The following is a 23,623-nucleotide window of genomic DNA, read 5'->3' on the forward strand; positions in this document are numbered from 1 at the left end:
GTCACATATGCTACAATTTAGACAAACCCCCAAATGAACAATAGAATCAACCCATTACAAGTTCTGCTGCCCAACATACCATTTAAACGTGCATTTCTGTCTCCTTTTATTTGAGGTCAGATTTGTTGACATTTATCCTCAAATCATTATCCACCATATAATGTTGAATGGCATCCAACCTAGGCTGTAGTCCTATGGGCCTTTGGTACCAAATGGTCTACATACAGCATACACAGTATAGGCCTCCCATTTATTTTCAGAGCAGTAACCAATTCCTGACTTCATTTTAGATCAGACAGATAAAGATTAAATAAAGCAGGCACCAGGGGGCATCACTGTTTCAGCCCCCTGAAAGTACTGATGTTTTTAGAAACAAGACCTTTAGAATTCCATCTCAATTGCATCGACATTGAGGAGTGTAGGGCATTTGTGGCAGACAATAGATCTTTGGAGATTTGCCCTCTTTGCAGCTTTCCTGACAATCGGTGTCCCTATTGACGCTTTCAAATGCGTGTTCAAAGTCTACAAATGCTAGGAATATTCTATATCAATGTTTGATAGCTTGTAGATTTAAGATGTTTATCAATAAGATGTTTAGATGTGTCCCCACCCCTTTTATGAAGCCTGCTTAGATAGGACCAAAATTACCACCTGCAATTGCCCAAGAATTCAATTTATGGGGGAGTATTAAAGAAAATATCTTACCCAAAATGTCCAAAAGGGTGATAGGGCAGTAGTTTTCTGGATCCTCCCTCTCTCCCTCTCTACATATGGGTATTATTTGGGCTGTCTTCCATGAAGAAGACACATCCCTCTCTTTCAGTACCTGTTGAAACAAAAGGAAAGATAACTCTGCCCATAAGGATGGGGCTTCTTTAAGCATGCTGTTTGTAAGCCCGTCAGGCCCTGGAGCCGCAAGGAGCTCAGCCATAAAGATGTTCTATTTCTTCCTTGTCAAAATGAATCAACCAGGCCACACTCCCCACTGGACCTTCTTTCTCCTTTATATGTTTAATAGGAGCCAAAAGGAGTAAAACATGATTGACCCATTGGTCCTCCGTTATGGCATTTCATAATAATGCCTCTTGAAAAGTTCTTTTGTTATTAATTAAACCCCAGAGGCATCTAGGGTTTTGCTTACAACCAGCTTTCAGCATCACCTGAGCCTCATTTTGTAGTCTTTGGCTTTTAAAAGAGATAAGCCAGTTTTTGTAACACTGCTTTCTCTTTCTAATCTGTTCCTTATTAGAGGCCACAGACAATTTATTTCATTTTTAAGATCGCTATGAAAGATTTTCCTTTTGTCCACTCGCTCTTTACTGTATATATGTTTATTTTGGAAGTCAGGTTTCTTGGATTTCATATTGATTTCTTCAAAATCGCACAATAATGGTGCGTAATTTACCATGCTTTGATCACTAGCTATAGCTGACTTGAGTCTTAAAATAATCTCCAACACTTGTGACAATCTGATCTTCAATCTATTTCTCCCTTGCAAAATTTCAATATTTCTCACCACTACTAAATTCTGTTCAGTTTTACTCCCCCTCCATGTCATTTTCAAAAGGTCATGATCACCCACCTCATCGGGATCTCTATGAATGAATCAAGGAGTGATAATAAGTCTCCTGATATAAACAACCAGTCAAGGTTGACATTACGGTGGCCTCGAGACCAGTTGGACATTCCTGGGATATCCCCCCTTGTCATGCCATTCAACATATGGAGGTTCCTGGCCTTCAAGTCACACAACCACAGTACCGCACTTTCTTGCAAGATAGTAGCAGTTACTTTCCGAAGCATCGCTGGGCTCCAAACATTTGATGTTTAAATCTCCACATAAAATGATATGCAGATCCTTCAAGTTTATGCAACATTCATCAATCGAATCCATCAGACAGTCAAGAAAGGTTGCACAGGTTATCATTGCAGGGTTCAAATAAAGGTTGAATATCACCACCATGTGTCTCTTTCCCACAGATTTCTGTGCAATTACTAGCATTTGAATAAATGGTTTGGGATTTTTCACCTTAATTACTCTGATCCCCTGTCCCTCTTTAATCAAAGTAAGAAGACCAAAATACGGTCTACCCATAACTCCCTTCAGCCGGGATTAAGAAGGCAAAGAAACCATCACATAAGGGGGTTGCTCGCAACTAGGTTTCCTGCAGGCACAATATGTCCAACTGCCCAATCTGTAAGCCCATCCAAACCCTCACCCTAGTTGTTTCTTGGAAGTACCAGTACCTTTGAGATCCATAACCAATCCTGTGCCTTAGCTGCTAAGAGTCGGGGGAGACCCCTCACCCCTACCAATCTCTCCTCAGACTTTGAACATGAAAAGGTCACTGTTAATGGTTCATACAAGTTTTTAATCAGTCTCAGGAGATTTCCTTCATCATTATTCTGGGCTAATAAAGGATTCATATTTGAGGGTTCGTCCACCAGTCTCTTAGACAACATCTGGCTAATTTTCACTCTTCCCTCCTTACTAGCCATTCCTTTCACCGTCTTACTATAGGATTGTTTTCCAATAATGCATATTTCAATTCGAAGCCCAGTGGTAGAAATAATGCTGAGGGTTGCATCAAGGTGTTTTTATAAGGTTGTTTTTTAATCATTATCTTACCCAATCCATTTTTGATTCCTTCACAAATTCTACCACTAGGATATCATCACAGTCAATTAAACATAATTCTGGAATATGATATAGTAACGGCGTAACATTCCTGCTATTAAGGATTAGGACATCATCTGAAAATAATAGGCGCTCCAATGAGAATGTAATGCACCCCTTATGTTGTTCTCCCTTTTGCCTATTAGTGTTTATCCTATAATCTAAGTTAGCAGGCTGGGGAGTAGCAACAGATAAATGAGCTCTGCATTTTGAATCAACTGTCTTGTGTTTCTCTGCCATGGTTTGAAATGGGATTAACTTTACCCCTACAAATCTCTATGGATTATACTGGGAAGAGTTGTTCCTCTCACCCCTTTCCAACGGTGGAAGAGTAATAGAAGTTGGAACATGAAAATAAACCTCTGGAGGGGTGCTAATTTCCTCCTATTGCAACAAATCAGTTACAGAGTCATCAGAATAGATTGAGAAATTCAATGATGTATCTATAATTGTAGCTCCAATATGATGGTCGCCACTTTTCTTCTTGTGTGAAGTGTTCAGCAAATTCTGCTTTCCAGTAGATCAAATTTCACAATTGTATCTGCTTTCTGCCGCCCCTTTGTTCTATCAAGAGAGTAACACTCCAGTGGCGGGGGGTTTGTAAATTGTGAAAAAGGGATCTTTTGGTGTTCAATCAAACTTTCTTATCCACCTGAGAGTTTTTTTTATTTTTTATTTTGCTCAGCCTCCTTTAATTGAATCTTTTTTATTCTGTTCTTGGTGGGAGGGTGAGTTTCTACTATGCACACTAAGGAACCTGAATCAGTCAACAAATGTTCCTGCAGCATTGTTGTCCAAGCTTCAGGTCCCTCTTTTGGGTCTTCAATAAGCCTTAGGCCCAATTCGCCTCCTTCCACCACCCATTTTTTTGCCACTTTACGAGTAGTAGGTAGCATCTTGACTAAGTCCCTTTGGTTGCCGACTTTCTTAGGCAAGTGTTTCTCACAATTAGCAATTTAATACTCGCGGGCCACATCTTGCTCAACCCCATCACTAACACTATACGTTCCACCTGCTTCTTGGACCTTTGGGTTAAAACCCAAGAACCCTTATTCATAGCTAGATCTCAGCCACTTCAGGTATTCCAATACGGCATCCATCAACACGTTTTTGTCCACTGCCTTAGCTCTAGCCAGATCACAGACGTCCTTGCCATTGCAAGGATAACAGCTTTGTGGTCTAGTCTAGTTTGGACAGGCGTAGTAAACGATTCAAGAAAAATCAGTTTAGAATGAATCATAGCAAGGAGGCTTGCCTGGTCCTTGAAGCTGTAGTTCATAGCTTTATATAATTTCATAAAGGGAGCCAGCTAGATCGTAAGGGCAGACATTACATTATTTTGTAGTTGAAAAGCAGCTCCAACAGAGGAGAGGATCCCGTACTCCTGTGTTAGATGTAAAGACTGAATCATTTGGCATTGTTGATGCTGAAGAAGAGGAGGAGAGGGAATCCCGCTCTGAAGTTTCACAGGGGAGGGAGGCGTGACAGGCTGTGACAGGTGATTTTTCACATCTTTTGGGCCAGCTTGGATTGATTGCTGTATAGTTGTAAGAAGCAGGTCCATATGATAAGTCAACCCTTCACCCTTTTTCAATATTGACTCTTTAGCTCCTTTGTCTCCTTGCCCACTGTTCCCATGGTGCCCCAGTGTGGAACTGAATAGTTCAAGAGAAGTGGCCTTTTCCCCTGCTGTTGCATTTTTGTTTTCATTCTGACAACATTTCTTGACAATCGGGCTGACAACACTGAGGAGGAGCCCTCCGGACCAGAAGTATTTAGTTGATTATGCCCAGAGGGCTTGGGGTCCCAAGATCCCCTTTCGGACGAGGGCTCAATCGAGGGCAAAGACCCCTCAAGTGCCGCCCCATTTACCATGGTCACCACAATCCACCCTCCCTAAAGACCTTTGTCCAATCCTTTGTCTAATCCTGCTTGAGTTTAGAGGCTCTCGCAGTCTCACCAGCTCCCATCCCTTGTGCCACCCACCACAACATCGAGCCCTGTATATCAGATTCAAATGAACAATTCTGCATCCGTTATATCCACAACAGAAATGGAACGTTTCAGGGGATGTGGTTGGGGTAGTTGGTTGAGGGACGCCAAACACAGTTTGTCATTAAATGTTGTAAGACTCACCTTTGATTAAGTCAAAGCGGGGGGCCTAGAGGCATCCTGCAATCTGACTTGGCGCCGAGTACGCAGCAGTGTGCCAGGGTCCATATTTAATATCACAGGGGGAAGGAGCCAGATGAATTGATGCAGACATAAATATGTTTGCTCATAGAAGGAGACAGCCCACCTTCCACCTGACTGAGGTTAGATTGAATGCTCCTCGCCAAACTCATGCGCCGGGGCTACGCGCCCACAGCGGCTTTTGAGAGAAATTAAATCCTAAAAGCAAAAGCCACACAAAGCCAGTCAGCCACAGTAAATGCAGGAAATACACGTCTGAATCACAGAGAGTCAAGGCCAGACTGAAATCTCCTCGCCGAACTCACGTTTGCTAATATCATTTGATCATTTGATTTAATTTACTGATTAGACTATTTGATGTTATTACTCAGAGTGGGAAACTGTCGATAACTGTTGTTATATGATGTTCTCCTGTTACTGTATGTACAGTGGTTGTACTGTATCTATTATGATGCTGAATTGTGATGCTCTTAGCCTCTTGTTATATTGTTTTATTTTTGTTAAGTTTATAATGAAAAATTATAAAAATAAATCAAAAGAATATTTGATCATTATGTATCAATTGATAGCAAATGGTGTTTGTCTACTTTTCAGATCTTCAAAAAGCACCACCACCTGAAGTATGTTGCACATCCTTCCAGACGTTGTCATTTTGAATTATTGCAACTGATTACTTTGATAGGGATGTACTGTGGCTTTTAAAAATAATAAACCCTTCCTACTTATACATATTCTGGATTCCCCACATGTTTTTAATGAGAGAGAAAATACAGCAGATAAATACTAATAGCCCAACAGGTGTCTTCACAATTCAAACCCCTACTGGGATATGTGTCAGCGCACCAATGTCAGTGGAGAGTGTGACTCGCCCTATTCATGATCACAGGAACCAATGAAATAGGGTAAGCATTTAGGATGCCTGTGCTTCAAACCTACAGAAATGAACGGGTTGCAAGTGCTATATTATCCATTTTGAAATTGCCTCAGCTGACTCTTGAGATTACCGCTGTACAGATCTGGTGTTCAGAATCCTGAAAAGATATGAATGAGAGTAAAAGGCCAAAATTCCGACCTCCAGTTTCAGAGATAACTGAAATGACTAATCAACCATTTGGCTGCAGAGATTGAAATATGTGGAATTTGTTCTGCTTGAACTGATGACTGATAATCCACACAATACTGTCAGAAGTATCCGCCCATCAGAATCAGAGCCTTTGACAAGTGACACCCAGGTACTTTATGTACCTAACGCAGAAACATTGTTTAGTTTTTTCATGACCAAAAGCCACACATGATCCCTTGTTATATTTTGACAATCAAAATCCCTGCTAGGAGTTCTAAATCATGCATATGGAAGGACTATTTCTCTGTGGAGCACCAGTCTCCTGTGGATGTAATCATGCATGTGTCAGCCAACTCTACTGCATTGCTTTATGACAAGACTGATACCAAAGACCACTCAGCAATCACAGGTATTCATTTGCTGAAGCCATTAAACCCTTAGGTGGCAAGAGCGAGGTATCTCGTCCTTGGGATTACCTCCCTGTTGCCAAGGACGCAATACCTCGTCCATGGCACTTAAGGGGTTAATGAAGCAGAAAACTAGAAGGCATTGAATGGTGAAATACCAAAATCACCAAAAAAAGCCCTTGGCATTGGGGAGGAACCCATGGCAGTATTATTATATATAAATATTGTATATATTATATTAAAGCAATATTATTTACATAGTAGGTACGTGACTCACCCCATTGCTAGAATGGCAACATCAATCAAAAATATGATTACATTGTCATCTGAAGAAACATTTTAATAAAATAGCTTTTGCTCTCTGCCATGTACTTATTACCCAGCTTGCCTAAATAATTTAAAACATCTACCTCCATCATTATTGTTTACTCCACTCCACGAGTTAACTCCTGAGTAGGGCATTCTTTCCTCATAAAATGCCTGGCAAACAGCTGGCGCTGTCCTTGATGTTGCCCTGTGAAAACCCATGTGCTGTTTGGCATCCCTCTCCGGTCAATTTGGATAATACAATTCACATGTGGGAAAAAAACTCTGCCAGTGGTATCCCTTTGTGGTCTTCTTATCCTGTTATAAACCCAGTCTAAGTGACACTTATAATGTTAGCAGCAACGTATGGTGCACCCTCTTAAATGACTCTGCTATAGTTTTATCAGTGAAATCCTTTGACCAGATGAAGTGCTTAGCACCTAGACTACCCTTTCTCTTGCCATTCCTATTAGCACTACCTCTAATCAATAATTAGACTCCATGGCCCTTGAGCCACTCATCTACCAGATTCTGCCCTGGTCTCCCCCAGCACAACTTTGAGTTGACCCTCTCTCTTCCTTGTGACTGCCCTAATCCTTCAGTTGAGGACCTGGCAGACCACATGTGATCCTGCATCCTAGCCACGGGGGATGATGTAGCTCCCTTGAAGCTTCAGAAAGCACAGCTAGATTCCTCAGTGTCTGCTCCAGCACTCTTTAGTTCGTCCAGAGGGACATCCACCACTTTGAACAAACATGGCAAGGATCCACCAATCCTGTCCTTATAGCAAATAATTTGCACTTGCAAGATCCAATAAAGAAATGTTAACACCTCACATTTGCTACCCGAATTGTTAGAGTACTCAATCACTCATCGAAATTGTTCTCAGTGATTAGGTGCTGTCTTAATCACACCCGTGCCCCATCTGTCTACCACTTCACTTACCACCTAAACAAAATCAATTTCTTCAGAAAATAGTAGTAACAGCAATCAGCGATTCACAGAAAAAGCTCCTAGGAATGTTCAATAATCACTATCCAGTCCAGATTTTTCCAGCCATGGGACACATTTGCCTATTTATATGATGAAGCCTTTCTTTCTCTTTTAATGATAATGATGTGCTATTTATATAGCGCCTTAATTCCAAAGCGCTTTACAGAGCACATATTTACATACAATATCACACAACCGAAATTGGTACTCATTTATCGACCGCGGAAGGATGAAAGGCTGAGTTGACCTTGCCGGGATTCAAACCTGCGACCTGCAAATCACGCTCAGATTGCAGCAGCGAGTGCTCAACCCACTGAGCTATCTTTCTGGCTCTTATGGAGGCAATCACCTCAAATTATTATACCATTTTCAAATTGCAATTGAAGTGTATTCATAAAACCATTGTTCCATTAAGGAAATCGATTTTATATCTATTATAGCTGTTATGATTTTAGATGTTAGTTTTAAGTAATTAAGTTATGAAGAGTGATGTAAATAATGACTGGTTATGGAATGATTAATTTTATGTATGCAATGTTTATATTTTAGTTGTATAGAGGTTTTGATAAACTAACATACAATAAAAACAAAATCTGTTACTTTTCTGTGGCCTTTTCCCAGTTCAGTACAAGATAGGAGATAATACTCTGAATGCTTTTCATCCATTCACTGTTCTGTTACGCCTTCACCGCTCCTGCACCACTTCGGTGCTCACATCCATCTTCAGATATTAAAGTCCATCTTTCAATATTGTTGCATTACCCAATGGCAATGTCTTTGCTATACTAGATTGTGGGTGGAGGGGCCTCCTGCTTCTCAAGGACCTACGGTTAGGCACTGACATGGTTGATGGTTGAAAAAGGGTTATTCTTCATGGCATGGGAATGTAGGACTCCTTTCTGGACTAGTTATCATCCTTCTTGATGAGTAGATCACATTCAGTGGAGCTGGGTAACATCAAGTCAGTCCTCACCCCCATATTCTCCAGGGTGCCCTAGGAGTCAATCATGAACCTCCACATCCCTCACATCGATGTGGAGCTAATCTGGGGGATCTAGACCTGAAATATGTGTTTTTCCTCCACCAACATCATGGAGATAGAAAGTTCTCATTATGTTATCAGCAGCCAGCAAACCTCTCCTAAGGGATTTGCTCAGCACCATACATTAATTGATGTCACCACAGTACTCAAAGTTCATTTCTTAAAAACAGAATAATTGCTATACATTAGTATGCATGTTTGTGTAGTCCTCGGAAAACAATCTTGGTTGTGAAACTATAGAAGCATTAGACTCCATGGTAACAAAGGATCTCAATACCAAAGTTTCAATCAATGGACCAAACATCTGAGTTATAGTGAAGCAGAGCCACAAAAGAGAACAATTTGAATATGTATATGTATATAGGAATTTCGCTTCTATTCTGTCCTAACTAAACCAGGAAAACCATGATTGTTCTATGGGACTATCTCGTGAGCATTAGCATACCTTCCATCTCAGTGTGACTGCCCTCCACCTGAACCAGCGATCAATATTGAGAGCTCTGAGTTCTGCTTGTCTCAGCTTTCCTTTAAACCTCAGATCAGCTCTGCTGTCAGTACCTGCTATCAACCCCTAAAAACCTTTATGCAAACGGTTTTATTCTCACTTGCCCACAGGTGCTTAATTTTGTCAGACCACATTGTATCAAGCCTTGACTGCTGCAATGGACTGTACCTTGGTTTACCGAACCACCCGCTACACATGCTTATCACTGGGCCATCAAGATTGGAGAGCACTGGTGGAGCCATGCGTTTGCTGCAGTGACTGGCAACGACTTAGGGAGCGTGATTCAAAGCCCTTTACCCTTACCGTGTTTTTATCAACAGCAGGAGAGAATTCAGTGCTGCAAAGCCCCGCCACTATGCCCCAGGTATGGAGCGTTTTTTCTCCTCCTGATGCCTTTTGATTGTCACCATCTTAATAAGGTCAGATCTTTTCTCAAAATTGATTAAGAAACTGCTGGACTATATGAGAACATTTGAGGATGATCTCCACTTGCACCAGAACCTCAAGACATGGCTGCTTTTGATCTGAATTACCAGGAACTCTAACGTACTGAATGCAGTTCCTTCTAATCCCATCACACCAGCATCAAAAGGCTGGGCTGGGTAAATGTGCACGTTTCTAAACATAGCCCTGAGAACGTTGCTATTTTGTTTTCCTAAGACATCAGAGTCATGCAATATTGCATAGGATGACTTGTTATTCATTTATATTCCATTACCCCCAAACCTACATTTTCCAGTACAGTCCACCCTCCCCTGTTTCCAACTCTACCCCCTTTCAGCACTGCCACATGTTCCCCACTAACTGTGAATGTAAACTATTTCTTGATTTCTGCAACCTGAGGTCCTGCGTATGTTTTGGACGGTGACTCCCATGGTGCCTCAGCATTGGCTATACTGAGTAGGGCAGATGGGAGTTCTAGTCCTACACATCTGGAGAGCTAAACCTTGCATACCCCTGATCTAATGAATGCCTGCAACCCCTACCAATTTACTGTTGCTTCCCAAAGCTAGGTTTGCTTTCACTAAATACTGTAAATAGAATTAAATACATTGCTGACGTTTTTGCTGTAAACAATTATGAATGTTCCATTCTGTAATCGATTTAAGAGTTCCTCATGTGAGAATAATGTTTTAATTACTGCACAATCATAGAATTTCGTAATCATTAACATTGTAATCAAGCCTTTTGAATGTTGCTCCTAATCCCTCCACTCCACCCCCATTCTCCCATCTCTATCATTTTCCACCTCACCCTCAAGATCATACTTTTATGTAGGCATCACTTAAGTAAGTTTGTGATGTCAAACTCGAATATGGTTTAAGTGGATGAGGATGGTTTTGAATTTGTAGTGTTAAATTGCTTCTAGATTTAAACTCTTTAATCCACTTTTCCCACCCTCACAGTTCGGCAGCACAAAAATGTGTAGAGATTCTTATGTTAAAAATAATGTTTTGATTGAAGTCCATGCTAAGATTTAAGGGAGCAGAGTGATTAGGCCTGCCTCCTTTCTCACTCATAACCCTAGCTCTGAGGGTGCTATGCCCATTAATTCACTTTAGCCTACTGTAAACAAAGAACAATTTCCATCAGTGAAATAACTGCAAGTTGAAATGTTTGGTTGGCGTTATTATGGTAAGTTTTATGTCAGTTGAACATTTCCAGATAGCAAAGTCACATGTTAGCGTCATGTACCACTGCAATCAGTGGCCGAGTCCGACACATGCATAGAGTGATATTTTCTCACAGTGGGTCCCTACTACAACCAATGTAATTTTTCAATAAATGCACTAAAGACCACAAATGATAACTGGTAGTTGTTGTAAGGGTGCACAGATCCTTACATTCATCAGAATGGTAATCAGCACACTGAGATAATTACTGACCTGCACTCAGACAATCAGAATGTTCAGAGCGCAGTCAGTTACTCAGTGATCCCCAACGTGTAGCTCGGGAGCAACATGTTGCTCATGTCACCCTAAATCGTTGCTCACCAGTTGCTCTGGGCCATGGTGTTTAGGGCTAGGAGCAGGTGCTGAAGGATTGAGACCTCAGTACCATTCTAGCATAGCCAGGACAGAGTCCTGGACTGTGCGAGAATGTTGGCCGGTGAGCCTGCTGTGGTTCCAGTTGGCTTATTTTTGTAGATGCAAGATTTTAATTTGTTGCCACCATGCAAATAGTTTTTCAGTAAATGTCCTTAATTATTATACCAACGTCATTGATAAAAACCCTGTCATCGTCAGACAGATTGCCCAGCTGGCAAATGTATTAATGAGCAAATTAATTGAACCATGCTCCCATGTTTGATTCCTGGACAAAATTGTGAATTCTGTTCCTTTGTACAGCTAGCAGAATCACAACCGACAAATAATTAGCATGCATAATACAAAAAGGTAACAGGCACCTCTCTCTAGAAAGAACAAAGCATGATAACCTAACAAGACTGATATGCAAATGGATATTCCTCCTTTGTGAAACGTACAGTGAGCTAAAAGCGATGGCTGTGGACTCTCAAAATGGGACAAAACCAAAGAGCATGCCATGTTCTTTTTAGAGGGAGGCGCCTGCTACCTTTTTTGTATTTTTGCAAGGAACTTGGGGTTGGTCACCCTAAGTTACCTGGGGGAACCCAGACGTGGACCCCTTGCTCACCGTGCTCAGAGAGGCACAGCTCTGCCTCACTGATGAGTCCCAAAAAGGCTGAAACATGTGTATGGGGTTGCTGTTGGTACTCATGTTCAAAGGAGGTTTGCCTGGTGTTTTGGTGCTGGACTGCCCTTGTGGGCGGGATAAAGACTGATATGCAAATGGATATTCCTCCTTGGTGAAAAGTACAGTGAGCTAAAGCGATGGCTGCGGACTCTCAAAGTAGGACAAACCTCAGAAAAGTTTACCATGCCTTGTTTTTTCTAGAGAGGGGCGCTTGCTACCTTTTTTGTATAATTGGCATGCATACTCCACTTTCCTTTAATAAACATTGTACATGCACTGCTTTTTGTACAAGTAGGTTTTGTGTTTGATGCCACCCTGCATTATGTTTATCAAAATTATTTCTTTTAGTGTCACCCATATTTATTATTACATAGTGGAAAAATATTCATTGCTTGATACTCAGCCCATCTGGTATGTGGATAATGGGCAGATAAGGCAAAGGCATTGCAAATTTTTCAGAATTAATTTGCCCTATATTCAAATCCAATTAAGTTGATGTTAATACATTTACATTAACAAGCCATTTAATAAATCCATAAGCCTAGTTAACACCAGGTGGTTGGCAAATGCTCAAGGTTTTAAACCAATATTTGCCACTAGGTTTTGTGTAAAATCCCTTATGGGCAGAGGCTCCAAATCCTTCTGAAAAATATTACTTGTATTCCTAACCACTTTTTCACCAATGTATCAGGCCCCAGTTGCTTTAAAATGCACTATTTACCATTAGCACTCTGGAAGGGGTGATGTCCAATAGGGATGCATGGAAAGCAGGCTGGATTCTCCAGTATAAGCCGCATTCCAAGCTGCCTGAGTGCTGCTGGCCAGTACCCCTTTACCCTCTCCTTCTTCCCTTGCTCACTCTCCCCTCCCCTCTTAGTACCTGTTTTATTTCCTACATGGGTGCTAAGAATGCTTAATTAAAAAAAAGAAGTACCCTTGCGGTTCGGCTGGGCGCAGAACTCTAATCTCCCAACTCTGTTGTTGATATTTTGTCAGTGATCAACATAGAAAACAGACTGGGAAGCTACAGTGTAGTGGCACGTAGCACGGTAAAGTAAGTTTCTTTGAAATAAAATGCAAACACCATTTGCATGAGGCATAGGAATCTACACTGGTGCTAATGGCCATAATGATGAGGAACCCAGGCTGTACTGGGTGGTAACATCCCGTGCACCTGTTAAATGCCCTTGTGATTCAGTCCCCGGGAAGTTACCACCCAGAACATCAAGTTCATTGTCATTATGGCCATATTACATGCCAAACAAATTCTTAGGTGCTAAACTCTAAAGTCTGTGTGAAGTGAGCTGTAAAGCCTTCCATGCAATGACAAGTATTTTCTCAATCAATATTGAATCATATTTCTCCATTACGTTGCAACATTTAAAAGCATGCATCATATTTCATAAAATCCACAAAGAACATGCCCAAAATGAAAATCAGCTTTAACATATTCCAACAAGCTATATAAAAACCTGATCATTACAATTCAGTATATAAAACATAGCTTCCATGCATGTCCACGCTTACAGAAAACAGAACAACAATGGCAAATTAACAGAAAATTAACCAAATCTTCATGGACTCCTATTTCGAGGGCACACTTTGTGCTTCCACCTTCATTTATTGAGAGATGGGTACATTTAAACGTACCATTAGCATCAACCTCCTGCATTCTGGGTATCTTATTTCACAGATCTCTCCTTCCTGTCTAATATGCATATAAACCTAAAGAGGGCAGGTTATGTATATTTTGGACTCTGCCTCTCTCCATCAGACAAGCTCTGAATTAAGAGCTATTATGAGTTGACTATATACTTGCCAAATTTAGTTATATACCACCCCCCTATTCCAATGGACAGTGCCTTACAACCATTATTTTCCTTTACCGGGTGGCAGGGGGCGGGGGGTTCTGCAATCACACTTACACACACACTGAAATTCACTCTATGATTAGCTGGAAAATCCCAGATGTGCTTTTAAAAAATAAGTAAAATATCTTAAATGGGCCGACACGCCTTCAAACTGAACACCCCAATTCAGGCTCATAAAGTGCTACCAGGCGTAGCTGGAGAGAGATTTGCTATGTGGCCTAGGACTTTATTTTATAACCGCTCCAGGGCATGACAGTTCGCCTCCCCAGATTTCGCTGCCAGAAAAAATACAGGAACAGACATGTGTTTTATATACCTCCAGCAACGTCTGCAATCTCAATGGCACAGACTTGAAATAACATTTAAAAAATGCATGTAATCCTCAATGATGCCTTTTCAGTTGTCTTCTTAAAATGATTGACCCAAGCACCGCTCTTTGAGAAGAGTATGCTCAAATAAAAATGAGAACACATCCTCATCACTACATTCATTTAAAAACCAGCTACACGGTTTCACCTTTTCTCCAAACAACATCATTTTCGTTTTTTATCATATTTAATTTCAAACCATAGTTCCCAAAATAGTCATTTGTGTATAGCAGACACTGTTGGATTCCTGTTGGGGTTAAGTCCAAAATAGCTGTGTCATCGGCATAAAGAAGCATGCTATAAAATGTTCCCTTTAGATTGGGTGGATTAATTGTTCAAAGAGAAAGTACTGAGTCAAAGGCTAAAAAAAAAATACATTGGGGATAACTGACATCCCTGCTTTTCACCTTTATTTATGGGGAAATACAATGTATAATTCCCTGATCTTGTGTATTGGACAGACACTGAGATGTCTGGGTATCACAGTTGGATAAGATTCAATAAACCATTAGGAACCCCAAACATTTTTAAATTACACCACAAGATATTTCTATCAATCAAATCAAATGTTTTTTCAAAATCTGAAAAAAGCCACATATAATCTCCATCCCTTAACCTTACCATATTTCTGTATAATGGTGCGCAGAGTGAATCAGTGGCTCACTATAGTAAACCCTCCCCTTAAACACGCTTGGAAGGGGCTTCAGCATACTGTTACTTTGAGCCCACTCCACCAGTCTGAGCAACACACATTTGGGGAATGTCTTACATTTGCGGAATGTGTTACTGACAAAGTCCAGTACTTATACCCATGAGGCAAAGTCCAGTACTTATACCCATGAGGGGCTGGTGGTCCATGGACTACTTGTCCAAGCAGATGGCACAATGCCTGTCTCGACAATTGCATTAAAAATAAAACAATTTGGTGTCATTCAAATAAGCTTTCATTGTTTCTCAATAAATTCTTATTTTTATATGCCTTTTTGAAACTATAACTCTGGCCAGCCATATACACACCACTCATTAAATCATGGTTCAATTTTCCTTTTGAGATTTTACATTCTGCATTGAACCATGAGGCATCCCTTTTTGTAACCTGGACCTCTTGAACTGGGGAATGTTATTTGCCAATAACTCTGTTCTGGATAGTTTCAACCAAAGACTAACAAATGTACACTTTCCTTTGTGGCCTCTGAATTGTTTAACAGTTTTAAGAGATAATCTTAATTTATTGTGAATTAGTCATTCTTTCCAATGCCTCCTTGTCGAGCTTAGGCATGGCCAACAACTCCACTGGTTATCGGACATCTTCTTCATGGTGACTACCACCGGCCACTGGAAAATTAACTTAACAGGATAGTGATCACTCTCTGTTCAAGCAGAAATGCAAACTTTCATAACATTCCTGAAGAGAAAACAGTCCACAATACAGTAATCAATTACTGAGGAAAAGTATTACTGGTCTTGTATGCTTAGCAATACACCATTTGCCACTATAGACTCTGGAAATTCCCTGGGCAGAATCCCAAAGTACACCTGAAAATCAGTACTCAATTTGTGGGCAATTGTACTGCTCAAACATTTGTACTACATTTCTTAAAAATATTTTTCTCAAGAACCTGGTAATGTTTATTTAGTCCTCCTATATTTTTGAACAACTTGACTGGACCTATTTGTCTAAAAATGTCATACAGACATCTCATTTTTGTTATTATTTCATGTAAACCACTTACTGTCAAATGAAGTTAAAGTCCTCTGAAATTTTCTTTACTGGAATTGCACGTTGTCTAGATAACTATTAAGTACTGTAAATTAAAATGTTCTATTAGCAGTCTTAAAGTTTATTACATTTCTAATTAGTGTTGCAATCATTTTTCTGCAAACTAAACATCAATATGTTTTGCCCAAGAATGGATGTTGCTCACCATTTCATTTGGTATGAAGACTTTACTCATTGTGCGCAAAGGTTGGGGACCCCACTGGCATTGACTGTATTCTGAACATTCTGACTTCAATGACAGTCAGGGAAACAATGATTCAAATTTCAGGCAAGGCCACTTTCATCACAACATTTAAGATCTGAGAGGACTTTTTTTGGTGTAACATCCAATTTAATTGACGAAAGAGATAGCTAAACCAGAGGAAATGCGTTCACTTTCTTATAAAGAAACTGTTTACTTTTACTTTATACATAATTCGCGTTCATCTTAAACATGCTAGAGTATAACTAAGCTTGCCATTAAAATGCTTAACTTATAAAGACAACCTTGTTATTTAAATACTAAAAATCAAAACACATTTAATGCACTAATTTAATGTGTCTATTTTATTTAGTCACTATTAAAGTTACATCTTTTGCTTCATCACCAAAACCCAAAAACATTCCTGGTTACTACCGTTATGTGCTTTTAGACCGAGGGAGGTGTCATTATTGCTAGGAAAAAAAACCTTCCCCAACTTTATGGCCCTCGGCTTCATCTCAGGCATTAACTTGGTGGTAGCTCATTATCTCGTAATAATGACCCCTCCCTCTGTCTAAAATGCTGTAGTTGTTCCTGATTGTGTGAACCCCCTATGGTGATCTAGAAGTCAAAAGACCATGCCCACCTTTTTCTGTTTGCTCTCGAACATCAGCGCTATAAACCTTCTGGTGGAACACAGGAGGATTATCGTTCTCATCTGTCACGATTATCATCAGCTCCAAAGGGTCACCATATTGGACTCCATCATCATTCACTGCAGAAATGGTCATCATGTACTGAAAATAGAAAATATATGAAATACCTGTAAAATAAATGCATGCATATCGATACACCTACATATAGTAGTCACTCATGTTCTGCTGCAGGCCATGCTCTTACCCATGCATGAGACTTTGATTTCTTTTATCAGACTTAGTGGCTGCTAACAAAATAATATTCAGAATAAAGTGCTGGGTAATAATCTACTCTATTGTGCACTAATGTTGCTTTATTACCCCCAAATGAAATTACTCCACAACACATTTGGTAAGAAGCATTAATACATTATGTATGATAAAATGTCCATCCCAATCAGCCCATCCTGTTCTGCATGGAATCCTCCAAGGTTTTAAGCTTTTCAACGAAATGTACAGTATAGTATGGTATAGTGTATGTTATTTTATGTTATGTTATTTTATCTTATGTTACTGCCCTTTGTACCACCCACTGCTGTCATTTTTATGGTCTGCAGGTACTCTCATGGATCTGAAAGAGAAAGAAGGTGGAGCTAGTGGTTAGGTGGCTAGAGGGAAAAAGTGAAGGCATTATGCTGAACTGTTGGTGCCTGTAGGAGCAACTGGCGTCTGTGTGGGTGAATTCTCTAAGTGCTTTGTGGTGTTTCCCCCAAATTCTATGTTTCCACATGAGACCTGACAGGGCAGGAGGGCTATGCATTGTGTGTGGGTTGTAGCAGTTGGTTGGAGAGGTGTTGAGTTTTTAGTAAGTTTTGATAGGGCAAAGGTTGTGGGGCGCATTTAAAGGGCACAAACAGAAATCACTTTCACATGAATAGCAAGATTCTAAACACTAATACAAAAATGGCTTGGCCTTTGTTTTTGTTTTTCAAGTACATTTAAAGAGCCGTGTGGAAAGGGGCCTACCTGTCATTACCAATGGATAAACAGCATTTTAATTTACAAAAGAAGGAGTAATCAAAGATCTCTGTCACATGGAAAACAGGATTGAAAAACATTTAAAACAAAAACGGCCTGCACAGGTGTTTGCAGATAAAAACGGTTTTAAAAAGTAAAAGTGAAAAAATATCACTGCTCACAGAAAAATGTCAGGAAAATAAAACATGTACATTCCCCCCATAATATTCCATCCTCAATCTTCCTTCTCCCAGGTTCAGGGGTCTATTGTCCTGGAACCGGGGAGAGATAGGAGGATTGTTTTGGAAGTTCTGGTTTGGGGGATATCTGGCAAAAAAGTTCTGATTGGGAGGTGGAGTGATACTTGGAAGTTTGGGGGGAAGTTTCCTGGGGCAGTACTTACCTGATTAGTTCCCCCCTTGGGCCGTGGGAGTGTATACATACCCCAGGATTGGTTTAGTACCCGTGTACCTATTTTGTACCTAAGACTTAAGTAGGTGGCAGGGTCAAAGGGATCATTGTTCTGGGCCCCCGCCTGACTTCCATTTGATTGGGCCGGGTTGGGGGGTCCTTTCTGCTTTCCATTTTGCTTGTTGGCAGGAGGGTTGCTTTTAGGCCCTCCGTATCCAGATCCAATGGAGTGATCGTTTTTACCTCTACCACCTTTGCAGCAGCACGGGTGTTAGATGGTTTGGGGCTTTTGACAGTATTTTTACTCTCAGCTGGCTTTTGGACCTCATAATTCCCAGTGGCCTGTTCAATCTCCCAATCCAGGGTCCTATGCTCGTGAAAGTCAAGCACCAATGGAGACATTATGTATGTGGGGAGAGCGTAGAACTATGTAGTTATGAACTACCTACTATTGGTGTTCACTCGCTGGGAAGTCTGAGCATATGCCCGCTTTAATTCCTGCACAAACTCGCTAGGCACCTGATCTTTTCCACACTGCAAGTTATATGCAGCCTTACGGACCTCTTGTGGGCTCCTATGGGTGGACTTCTATTTCAATATGGCTGCCTTATAAATGGACCATTTATGATGATCCTGGTCCTCTGGTGTTTTTCGGACCCCACTTTCTTTATTCTATGTTGGGAAGTCAGACAGAAAAATTGGAATGATTTGGAGAATTATGGATTTTAGACCCCTCTTACTGAAAGGCCTCTGCTGGGGAAGCTGGATAAAAAGGTTGGACTGATTTCTCTTCAGTTCATCATGTTTATTCGAAAATAAAAACATCCATCAAACACAAACAATGTACAGCTTAAAATTCATCATAAAACAAGGATGAAATAGAACTGTTTGCCATGACAAAATTACTGCACCATACGGATACACTAACATCAAGATTTACAAAGTGGTAAAACAAGATCTTTTCCATTTAAAATTCCTTTTCTGATGTACATATCACTTTTCAAGTAAGATAACAGGGCTCATGCAATCAATGCTGAGTCTGCAGACAGAAGTAATAACAGAGGGGGTCTATAACAGCGTATTTCAGCATGCTTCAAAATCTGCAGAATTTTACGTTTTCTTATGTCCCCATAACCGGGGCAAAATAGTACAAAATATTTTAAATCCTATCTTGGGGCCCCACACACTGGTCAACTGGGGTCATTAGGGTATTCAGGCGACATTGTGGTGTTTCTCCTCAACAATAGGCAGTCAAATCTCGCCCTTGTAATGAGCCTACTCTGTTGCTTTTTAGTGGCCTAAATGAGATACGGCTATAGATCGGGGACCCTACTAATCAACCCATGGTTACTATCCTGGTAAGTTGGCCGTGCTGTTCGGGCCCATTTATCTATGATCCCCCGACACACAGCCTCCCTGCACCCTTGCAGCTTTAGGGAGGATAGCACTAGCGCAGGGGGGAACTGACCCTGAACATCACAGGTGCACAGGAAACCTTTACTTACCTCAGTCAAGGAATCTTGTGCCAGGTTTCCTTGGCCAACGTGCTTCTTATTATGAAATGGCACAAAGTTGCATGGTTATTTGCCCATATTTCACCCAATTTCCATGACTCCCGTTCTGGGCAAACACTTCATTTCCGATTCTGTTGGCTGTCTCCATGACCACCAGTCCGGCTTTAGAGCTGCCAGAAGCATGGAAACTGTTCTCCTGAACATCTGTGACGATCTGCTCTCCTACCTTTACTCTTACAATCCCTCTGTCCTCATCCTACTCATTCTCTCTTCTGCCTTCGACATGGTCAACCATACCATCCTGCTCAACCGTCTCTGTGATAACCTGGGTATCACCAATCAAGCTCTGGCCTGGCTGACCTCTTTCCTCTCTGATCGACCATCGCAGGTACAACTTGGGTCCTTCCTATCATCTATCTCCCTCTCCACCTGTGGTGTTTCCCAGGGTCTAACCTCTCCGCTCTGGCTTTTCAACTAGTACCTGGCAACTCTCGCCCCCTGAATTGTCGTTTTCTGCTCAAATTTCCAGTGCTATCTTAACGACACTCAACTAATTTTCAGGCTGCCCTTGGCCACCTCCTCTCCTTATCTCATCTCCGATTGCCTATCGGACATTCAAGACTGGTGTGCCACAAACAACCTTTGAATGTGTCATGATTCCTGCCCCTCATGTCCCCAGCCCTCCAAGATGTCAGGCTGGAGCCAGGCCATGATCACCTACATGGCACTCAAGGGCCTCTCGCTCCCTCCAAAGAACCACTTGGAGTCAGACTTGGAGCTTGTGGCACCAGACTCACTCACATTGGGGATTGGACTTGTAGTGCATTGATGGGGACAAGAGGGATGCCCCCACATATTTCGGTTCCCAGAACTGCATGTGCAGTCTAGTCTTTTGGGTGTGATTCAGCCCAGAGACACCTGAGATACCCAGAGACTATTTAAGCCACGCCCAGGCTGTGAAACATGCTTTGTGTTTTCTGCACCTGAAGCGTGACACTCACCGTGTTCGGATCGGTCTCCAGTAGGCCTGCATCTTTCTTCTGCGCTCAGCTCCTGCAAGAACAAGAACACTGTTAGGAACAGACTTACGTTGCGGCGCTTCTGCCCATCATTCATCGCTCCTTCTGTTCTGTGGGCATATTCGGCGGTGTCATTCCCATCCCGGCATGCCACTTCCTAAGGAAAAGGGAAAAGAACAGAAAAAAGGCATTAGTAAGCATTCAGCAAATCTTCGCTTATTTCTAAAGACTGTACGAGCTTCAAGCGCTTCCCTGAATCGCAGCCGCTCTGGGGGAACTCTGTCTCCGGAACTTCTCATCCATCTGCAAGAGGGAAAAGACACTCCAGGTTAGCGTGGAAACATCTAGAGGCGCCGCATACCGCTCTTACTCACCGCATTTCTTCTTCATAACCGGCATCCACGCTGAAAACGTCATGGCACTCACCTTCAGCGCTCCTCATCTCAGCAGCATGTCGCCATCCCCGGACGCCGGCCATCATCTAAGGAAGGAAAGGAACGAAGTTAGAGAACTGTTCAAAAGACTCATTATACTTACCTGTCAGACTCTTGCCAGTAAAGTAACTAGGCAGCAATGATCCCGCATCAATCAACGCGCCCCTGCGCTGAAAGCAGGATGGAGAGCACACTTTCCAAGAAAACAAGGTGAGCTGTGGATCAAAGGGAAGGATTGGACCCCGGGGAAGAAGGGGTTCAAGCACACAGAGACAATAGGGAGTTAAACTCTACCAATCCTGTGTTTCAGGCCCAGTCTCCAGTCGAGTAGACTCCAGTGAAGGGTTCAAGGTCGTAAGAGGTCAGAACAGGCTGAGTGGCGTCCCAGTGGATACCAGGTGAGCGTTACAGAATGCCAGCAAGACGGAGATCTTCCTCATTGGCACACCTTCACCATCCTTTCCCCTCACTCTCTGGTCGGCCTCCCTTGGCTCTCCTCCTACACCCACCTGTGAGGCTAAGAACCTCGGATCATCTTTGACTCCACATTTTACTTCTCCGCCCACATCTCTGATGTCTCTAAAAAGTCAAATTTCCTACTGCACCTCCTCAGAGGTACTCTGCCTTTCCTCTCCTTCCCCCAGAAGCTCGCTGTCTACAAAGCTTTGGTTCTCTCTAGGTTGGACTGTTGTAACAGCCTCTTTCTAAATCTACCTGCCTCTACTCTCCGCCCCCTGCAACTATTCCAGAACATGAGTGCAAGACTTGTCATTGGCCTCAAGCCCTGGGATCCTATCTCTCCAGCTCTGAAATCTCTCCATTGGCTCCAAGTGGATGCAAGGATTAAATTCAAAGCCATCTGCCTTGTCCGCAAGGCTTCCTGGGTCCAAAATACCTTCAGCTATCCCTCCTCAAATACCTCCCCTCTCGACCTCTTCACTCCTCTACCCATAACTCCCTCAGGGTCAGTCGTTTTTTCAACAAAACAAGCTGGGAGTAGATCTCTGTCTTTGGCTGGGGCCTCCCTTTGGCACAGCCTCCTTGCCACTCTGAAACTTGAGGAGAACCATCTCCGGTTATGGAAACACTCAAGACCTTTCTCTTTGCTTCTGCCTTTGCCCTCCCCCCTGCTGATCTGTTCTCTCTCGGCACCGTGCACCTGGCCACCCTTTGTCTTCCAGGCCCAGGTACCTGCTCACACTGCCACCCTCCTGTACTGCCTCCGGGCCACCCCCTGCAATGGGGTCTGTGTCTGTATCCATACATTCCCCTCCTTATCTCCCTGCACTTATCAGACCTACCCTGTCTGCTGCCTTAAACACAGCACTTGCCAGTTGCTGGCTGCACTACCACTGTTTGTTGCCTTTATTATTTATCAGTATGTGTCTGTTTTCCTTTGCTCCGCACTTTCCACTTCTCCCCCCTTCCATGCACTTTTCCCCTCTCCCTTTCCCGTGGGAATGCAGTTACCCCTTTCAGAAGCTGGAGAGGTATGACTTGAGACCTACATACCACGCAGACAAGGTCTTGCAATTGGAGCGACAGGTCCAGCAACTGACCAATGATCTGGGTTGCATGCTGGGGGCTCAGTCCAACTCTCAGCCACTGTTTGCTTTCAGCAATAGCAAATCTCTTTCTTAGATCACTTGATCAGACTTCAGTCACAAAAAGTCTGATAAGAAAATCTTTGGGGGAACAATCCCATGCAATAATTGCAATTGTTGCAATAATGTAATTAAAGGTGACTACATTCATCATCCACACAAAGGACATACAATCCTGCTGAGTCCTATATCAACTTGCAACACCAGGAACGTAATATTTGGAGTAAAATGCCCATGTGGACTGTATTACGTAGGACTTACAGGAAGGAAAGCAAAAGTAAGATGGGAAGAGCACAAATCAAACATTCGAAATGTGTCACTAAGATCCCCAGTAGCTCAACATTTTAGTGAACAAAAATAAACTGTTGCTCAAATTAAGTTTGTAATTCTGGAACATGTAACATTACCGAGAAGAGGGGGCAATCTAAATAAGTTGCTCCTATAAAGAGAAGTTAACTGGATTGATAAATTGGACACAATGAATCCACATGGAATGAATATCGATTGGGATTTGAATTGTTATATTTGAATTGTGATTGATCCTGTTTGAAATACTATGACTTGTACCAATAATATAGACACGCAAATGCAGACATCTAAACAGTCCGTTCCGTTTGAGAAACTGTTCCTTGTACCAACAGAACAGACATGCAATATGGGAAATGTTTAAAAGAATGATGCACCTTGTGCACTTTATTATTGGTATAGATTTCGGATGCTGAAAATGTCTCATTGCACCATATTAATTGGAGAAGAAATGCGATACTGAAAAGACCCTATGTGTCCACAGTTGTGACAGATCTATGTTAGGAGACATTACAGCTAATATAAAATGTTTCACAAGGGCACCATTTATCAACACCATGCATGGATAGGGACCGTAGCAGT

General features: G+C 41.8%; 1 protein-coding gene across 3 annotated transcripts in view; it reads right to left on the reverse strand.

Moving 5' to 3' along the window:
• Positions 1 to 23,623, reverse strand: part of CDH16 (cadherin 16) — a 1,158,846-nt gene that overhangs the window by 684,514 nt on the left and 450,709 nt on the right. For all 3 annotated transcript variants that reach the window (XM_069653297.1, XM_069653307.1, XM_069653286.1), the window contains exon 9: positions 16,748 to 16,898. In XM_069653297.1, coding sequence (XP_069509398.1) covers positions 16,748 to 16,898 — 151 coding nt within the window. The remainder of the gene's footprint in view (positions 1 to 16,747; positions 16,899 to 23,623) is intronic.

Source organism: Ambystoma mexicanum, chromosome 1p (assembly GCF_040938575.1).
Source record: "Ambystoma mexicanum isolate Mex_15411 chromosome 1p, UKY_AmexF1_1, whole genome shotgun sequence".
Lineage (NCBI taxonomy): Eukaryota > Metazoa > Chordata > Amphibia > Caudata > Ambystomatidae > Ambystoma > Ambystoma mexicanum.